This window comes from Orycteropus afer, unplaced genomic scaffold (assembly GCF_000298275.1).
Source record: "Orycteropus afer afer isolate SDZICR_OR568_19922 unplaced genomic scaffold, OryAfe1.0 scaffold00018, whole genome shotgun sequence".
NCBI lineage: Eukaryota > Metazoa > Chordata > Mammalia > Tubulidentata > Orycteropodidae > Orycteropus > Orycteropus afer.
Window position 1 is genome coordinate 17,805,603 of NW_006921605.1, and position 7,447 is coordinate 17,813,049.

Below are 7,447 nucleotides of genomic sequence, written 5' to 3' on the forward strand. Positions count from 1 at the left end.
AGCCCCCATGTACTCAGTCTTCATTGCATTTCCCAACCATGCTGGGGCCACTCTGTCTAGAATAGTCTTCAAAGAGACAGCTTCCTTAATGTTCAGGTTTGAGCTCAAAAGTCACCTCCTCAGAGGAGAGACTCCTTCCCTCCCACCCTCTCTAAAGCACTGCTGTATGCCTACTGACATATAGTAGGGCTTCAACAAATATTTATTAAGTGAATGAATGAAGGCGTCCCATTCCGACCTTGATGAATGAAGGGTCGGCATTCCAATCCCACCAAATTTATATCCCTCACTTCCCCAGCCCAGAATGGTTTGCCGACTGGTGATCTACTTTTGAGAAGTCAGCCGCTGAAAACCCTGTGGAGCAGGGAGTCCCTGCTCTGACACACGGACGTGGAGGCTCCAGCATCAGAGGATGGCAGCTGGTTGGGTCTTTTGAGGGTCTGGGGGAGGGGAAGTGAGGAGAGACTGCTCAGGGAATAGGGCTTTTCTTGTGGGACAGTGAAGATTCTGCAACTAGATAATGGTACTGGTTGCCCAACATTGTGAACGTGCTAAATGCTACTAATGGTCAAGTTTATGTATGTATTTATTCACCACACACATACAAAGTTTGTAGGAAAAAACCTGGCTCAAGCTCTCTCCCACCTCTGACACCACCACCTTCTTTGAGCACCTACAAGACTATCACCTCACACCTCATGCTATCCCAGCCTTCCCAATCCTGGAAGAATCCTTCCCTTCCCTTCCCTTTCAGTCTAGGAGCCCTAGTAATGCAGTGGTTAAGCACTTGGCTGCTAGATGAAAGGTCAGCGGTTTGAACCCACCAGCCACTCTGCAGGAGAAAGATATATCAGTCTGCTTCCAAAAAGATGTACGGCCTTGGAAAGCCTATTGGGCAGTTCTAGTCTGTTCTATAGGGTTGCTATAACTTGGAATCAACTCCATGTCAAGTGAGTTTTGTTATTTAGTTTTACTTTCAGTTTACCAGTTGACTTCTCCTTTTGCACATTCGACAATAAATCCCTCTTGAGTCTCTACTAGCTCATGCTGGGTGTACTGAAAAGAGATAAATAAGATGTAGGTCCATCCTTAAGGGGTTCACCAGGTAGAGCAGATGTATAAACAAGCACAACTAACACAATGGGCGTGGAATGCAAACTAGAGATACAGGGCCTTTTTGTAATACACATGACCTCAAATAAAGAGATGCACACACAAAGTTCCAGGAGCCCTCGAGGGGCAGTGGCTAAGAGTTTGCTGCTGATTGAAAGGCTGGCAGTTCCAACCCCCCAGCCATTCCACGGGAGAAAGATCTGGCAGTCTGCTTCCATCCCTATAGGGCAGTTCTACCGTGTTCTATAGGCTCACTAGGATTAGAATGGACTCGAGGACAGTGGGGTTTTTTATGTAAGACTCAGTCCCTGGATGGGCCAAACAGTTAACACACTCAGCTGCTAAACAAAGAGTTGAAGTTTTGAGTCCACCCAAAGGTTCCTCAGAACAAAGAACTGGTGATCTACTTCCAGAAAATCAGCCATTGAAAACCCTATGAGTATAGTTCAACTTTGACACACACGGGGTTACTGTGAGTTGGAATCAACTTGACAGCAACTGGTTCGGGCTGGTTAGACAGGGCTCAGGGAAGGCTCAGCAGAACTGAATCCAAGCAAAAGATGATGCGATGCTGAACTCATCAAAATTCACCAACTTTAAAGGTGCCCAGTGGTGCTGGTTTCAAATCCTGGGTCCCTCACAAACTAGCAACAAAACTCAAACCAAACCCACTGCCATCAGGTTGATTCTGACTCCTAGCAACCCTACAGGACAGAGTAGAACTGCCCCATAGGGTTTCTAAGGCTTTACGGAAGCAGACTGCCGCATCTCTCTCCCACGGAGCAGCTGGCGTGCTTGAACCGCTCATCTGTTTTGGTTACCAGCCGAGTGCTTAACCACTGCACAACCAGGGGTCCTCTTTGGCGCATAGTATGCAGTTAATACATAATATTTTAAGTTGCTACTAAAAAAAAAAATCTTAAATAACAGGAAAAAACAACTTTAAGCACAAAGATGTTCATGAAAGTGTTATTTATAATAGAAAAATACTTAAAACAGACTCAGAACCCTCTTAATGGAATATTATACAGTTACTAAATTGTGAAAATGTTTGGTAGAGTCATAGTTTAAAAGGAAAAGAAAGGACTAGACAAACTTGTGTATCTGGTCTGATCTTGGTTATGTAATATATCCTGAAAGTCCCTGGGCCTTTGGGTAGAAATGAGGTCATATTAGCCTTATACTCAAATGTCACTTCATTGACCTTGTTCCTGTAGGACCTTCACAAAGGCACTGGGGGCCCTAGGGAGTAGCTGCCATCACCTACTACCTAGTATTCACAATATGTCTGTGTTTGAGAGGCAAAGCCACTCTTATGGTAGGCCTTTGCCCTTGCAGTCTCTCAAGGACACCTCCATGTAAGGTGACCAACCACCCAGTTTGCCTAAGACACAGGAGTTTTCTGGGATGTGGAATTTTAATACCGAAACTGGGAAAGTCCCTGTCAAATTGGAATGAGTTGGTTACCTGATCTCCCTGCACAGGGTCCTTCCAAAGCTGCAAAATCTTTGAGGTCATAGTTGAAAAAAGGGGTTCATATGGAGCTCTGGTAGCATAGTACCTAAGGCACTTGACTGCTAACCAGAAGGCTGGCAGTTCAAACCCACCAGCCACTCCTCGGAAGGAAGGTTGTACAATCTACTTCTGTAGTGATGCTGCCTTAGAAACCCAAAGAGGGGTTGCTATGAGTTGGGGCCGACTCAACCTCACGTAACAACAACAGCATTGCTACAAAGCAGTGGCCAGTGTTGGTGGTGTTAACAGGGCAATCTGGGCCTTTACCCAGAGAGCAGTAGCCTTCTATCTTTACTGGTCCAATTCTCTAGCCTGGTTTTAAACCCCTTCTGACTGCATAGCTTCAGTTCCTAGTTCTTGGGCATTCTCAGTGATTCGGTGAGCTTACAGCAGATGGTGTTGGTGTCTTTTAGTTGCAACCAAGAACCCAAGTGATAAAGAAATTGGTCCCCGAATGGTCATCGGCCATGGACTCTCAAGGAAGTGGAGTGGCTGTAGTCTATGACTGTCCATCTAGTTTTTTGAGGCTGCTGTCAGAGAATATGTATCTAGTATGAAGGTGTGAGACTCTGACAGCCCACAGCAAACAGTGGCAAATCAACTCAACCAAATCACTGGTGTCACTTGGACTTGAAGGCAGGTCTTCAGAGGAAGGTATGGCTGTAGCCATAGAATATATAGTGGATATGAGGAATTCAGGCAATCCTACTTCCGTAGTGATACTGCCTCGGAAACCCAAGGAGGGGTTGCTATGAGTCGGGGCTGACTCAACGGCAAACAACAACAACAACATGAGGAATTCAGGGGCTGTGGGACGGTGTGGGTTCTTTTGACTCTCCTGGATGCTTAGAAGTTCTCTTTGGATTCAGAAGATTATATATACCACATTTATGTGCTGCTTTAACCCATTTTCAAAGTGACCTCAAAGCTTGCTAATGTTGAGTACAGCCCCAGGCAAGAGAAGGTTCTTTGGAAGGTCCAGGCTGTGGTGCAGGGACCTCTGCTAATTGGTTCTCATGACTCAGTGGACCCAACAATGCTCTGTGTACAGCCACATGCAGGGATCTTGCAGAGAGTCCATGGCAAGCCCTCAAAGGAGCACTGCTATGGTTGTACTAAGGGTTCTGGAGCAAAGTCTTGTTCTCTTTGGCTAAAAACTATTCTTTTTGGAAACTGCTCTTATTTTGCTCCTGGGCCCTGACAAAAATTGAAAGCCTGACACTGGGGTACCAGATGACCCTATAACCTATGCTGCCTATCATGAGCTGAGTACCTGTTCCATTTAGCCATAAAATACTTAGCAGCAATCCCATCCCAAAGAGGACATCTGGCTTAGTTATCTAGTGCTTCAATAACAGAAATACAAGTGGATGGCTTTCAGAGCCAGAAATGTATTCTCTCAGGTTTGGAGGCTAGAAGTCTGAATTCAGAGCACTGGCCCTAGGGGAAGGCTTTCTCTCTGTGTCAGCTCTGGAGGAAGGGTCTTGTCTCTTTTCAGCGTCTATGGGCCTGGTGTTCCTTGATCTCCATGTATTGGCATCCATCTCCCTCTGGGTCTAGGAGGTTTTTAGCACAGGTCCAAAGGACATCATCTGCTGCTGGTTCCTTCTTCTTGGTGGTAGTCAACAATGCAACGCAACACACTGCCATTGAGTCAGATCCGACTCATAGTGACCCCTCCTTGGGTTTCTGAGGCAGTATCTCTATGGAAGTAGATTGCTCAATCTTCCTTCTGAGGAGTGGCTGGTGGGTTTGAACCACCAGCCTTCTGGTTAGCAGTCAAATGCCTTAGGCACAATGCCACCAGAGTTCCCACTAAGGAGCTTGAATGTTAGTGGTCAAGAAAACACCCTGCAGATGTAAGTCAAGCTCCCCCCATAGTTAAGTGAGTGTCTGCTTAGTGGAGTCATGCGCAAGCGGCAATGGAGGCTGAGACCAACTGCTGCTGCTGAGTAGCCAGGCTGGATTTGCTTTCCCTACCAGCCATGTTTTTACCATCATCATCACCTTACACGGTCTTACTGAATACATTATTTACTATCTCATACTTCGTGGCATCTAAGCATGGAATTAACTTTACAATGAAAAGAATAAAGCAATTGACTATCTTATTAGATTCACTAAATAGAGTTCTGGTGGCATAGTAGTTCAAGTGCTCAGCTGCTAATCCAAAGGTCAGCAATTTGAACCCACTAGCTGCTCTGGTAGCATAGTGACTAAAGCACTTGACTGCTAACCAGAAGGCTGGCGGTTCAAACCCACCAGCCACTCCTCGGAAGGAAGATGAGGCAATCTACTTCCGTAGTGATACTGCCTTGGAAACCCACGGAGGGGTCGCTATGATTCGGGTCCGACTTGATGGCACATAACAACAACAAAGCTGCTCACCTGGAGAAAGTTGTGGTAGTCAGCTTCCGTAAAGATTTATAGCCTTAGACCCCAATGGGGGCAGTTCTGCTCTGTCTTATAGGGTCACTGTGAGTCAGAATCAACTTAATGGCAGTGGGCTGGTTTATTAGATGGACTTGACTGCTAACCAAAAGGCTGGCGGTTCAAACCCACCAGCCACTCCTTGGAGGGAAGGTTGGGCAATCTACTTCTATAGTGATACCACCTTGGAAACCCAAGGAGGGGTCGCTATGAGTAAGGGTCCAACTTGACAGCACATAACAACAACAGCCTTATGGTAGGAGCTCTGGTGGTGTAGTGCCTAAGGCATTTGACTGCTAACCAGAAGGCTGGTGTTTAAACCTACCAGCTACTTCTTGGAAGGAAGGTTGGGCAATCTACTTCTGTACAGATACTGCCTCGGAAACCCAAGGGGGCGGGTGCTATGAGTAGGAATCAACTTGATGGCAGGGAGGTTTTTCTTTTTTAATCGTGTATCTCCAACAGTCAGAGGCAGCTGGCCTTATGGAACAGTAGAATGGCCCATGGAACACTCACTTGGCAACCCAGCCGGCTAGATGACAATGACTGGAGAGCCTGGATTCCATTACATTTGGAACCAGCAATTCTGGAAGTGCCCACATCCCTCTCACGGATTCCTACTCTGCTTCAATGAGCTGGAGTTGATTTCTGTTGCTTGCAATTAAAATCTCCAGGGGCTGTATCTGCTTTGATCTATTTTGATTGGTCTGAATTTTTTTTTTTTCCTAATTGTCTCAGTTGCCAACATTTAGAAATTAAGAGTCCCTAAATGTAACCCACGTCTCCACCTTGTCTTGAAAAAGCTGAAGACTTGGCCATTTTAGGCCTATCTTCTGGTAGCTGTTCTATTTACACAAAACTTGGATGCTCAGTATTCCAAAGGCCTCAGGCTGCCACCCACTTGATTTACTTTGATAACTTACCTGGTCATTGACATTTGTGACCCTTGGTGCTCAACCTAATTGTAGTGAATAAATTGATTTAGCAATTAGCACTTGCGTTTCTTTAATTTTCATTTCACATGTGTTGTTTTTGCACTTACATTGTAAAGTATTTGGTGGCCAGAATACTGTTAACTATTTTTTCTTTAAATCACTTCTTAGATGTTACATATTTTAATATATGTTCACTTATGTTTATAAAACCTTCTCTTATCCCCAGATCTGACCTCAGCCAACCTGGGTTAAGTCTGTCTGATTTTGTCTGGGGTACATGGAATAACATCATCACGATGCCTTCCCTGTGCTAAGACTTACTGACTTGTCAGGTAAATACATTAATTACAATGATTTCTCTAGAATAGAAAAATATTTTGAAGCAGGTTTTAGGAGGGTAGCCACGCTTTATGCTGCAAAAGAGGAACAGGAAAGTTCTTGCCGAGGTGGTCAAGTTCCTATTTGGGACACTAGGAAAAGTGTTTAAAACAAAAAAACCCAAAACAACAACAACAACAACGAAAGACTCAAACCGTTTCAGGTGAATCCGATTCATACAGATCCCATAGGACAGGGTAAAACTGCAAAATCTACGGAAGGATGTCTTCTCCCACTGAGCAGATGGCAGGTTGGACCTGGCAACCCCCTCAGTTAACACTCAACTAACTACTGGGCCATCAGGGATCCTTGGGGAAGGTGTAGGAGACCGGAATGTAGTTGCTTTCTCAAGTTTATCAGGAGTAACAAGCCTCTGAACGACTATCCTCCAGGTCTGGCAGCCCAGGGCGTGGTTCCTGGCACAACCCGGGAGTTTCATTGGGATCAATTTCAGGACTCCAAAAAAGCAAGCCTTCCTTTGAGTTTCACGTTTCTAGAGACTCGTCCTCCCGCCCCCAGTTAATTTCATCCAGCGTCGCTGGCGCTACGCGACCTGGGCTATCTCTCGTGCAGCCCTCTCCGGCTCCCTCAGCATCGGTTTCCCCAAGGGGCAGGGATGCGATATGAATTTTGGGGCTCCCCTGCACTCCTCTCCGAGCCGGGGAAGGGACACGCCAGAAGGAGGCCCTGCCGAGTTCAGACTCCGTCTGGGACTCCGCAGAGGCTATCGTCTCGGGACGCCTTTCGTTTCTCCAGGGGAGCGCCCCTCCGGCCCCACCACGGCCGGAGCCTGCGGCGCACCCAGCCGAGCTGAGGCGCCCTGGCTCTCCGCCCCCAACTCGGCGCTCCCGCGCTCCCCCTAGCGGCCGCCGCGCGGCCTCGCTCCGTCCCAGGCTCGTCGGCGGCGCAGCTCACGTGACCGCGCTCCGGGCCTGCGGCCGCTGTCGGTTCCCCCAGTCACCGAGCGAGAGGGAAGAAACAAGATGGCGGCTGAAGGCGATCCGGAGTGGGGCCCCAGCAATTCGGATTGAGCCTTCTCCCTCCACCCGCTTCCGCCGGCCGGGCCCCTCCCGCCC

The 7,447-nt window shown here is 47.3% G+C and overlaps 1 protein-coding gene across 1 annotated transcript in view; it reads left to right on the plus strand.

Moving 5' to 3' along the window:
* The window catches only part of BPTF (bromodomain PHD finger transcription factor), a 172,971-nt gene that overhangs the window by 5,673 nt on the left and 159,851 nt on the right, over window positions 1-7,447 (plus strand). The window contains exon 2 of the mRNA XM_042783542.1: window positions 7,030-7,388. Coding sequence (XP_042639476.1) covers window positions 7,030-7,388 — 359 coding nt within the window. The remainder of the gene's footprint in view (window positions 1-7,029; window positions 7,389-7,447) is intronic.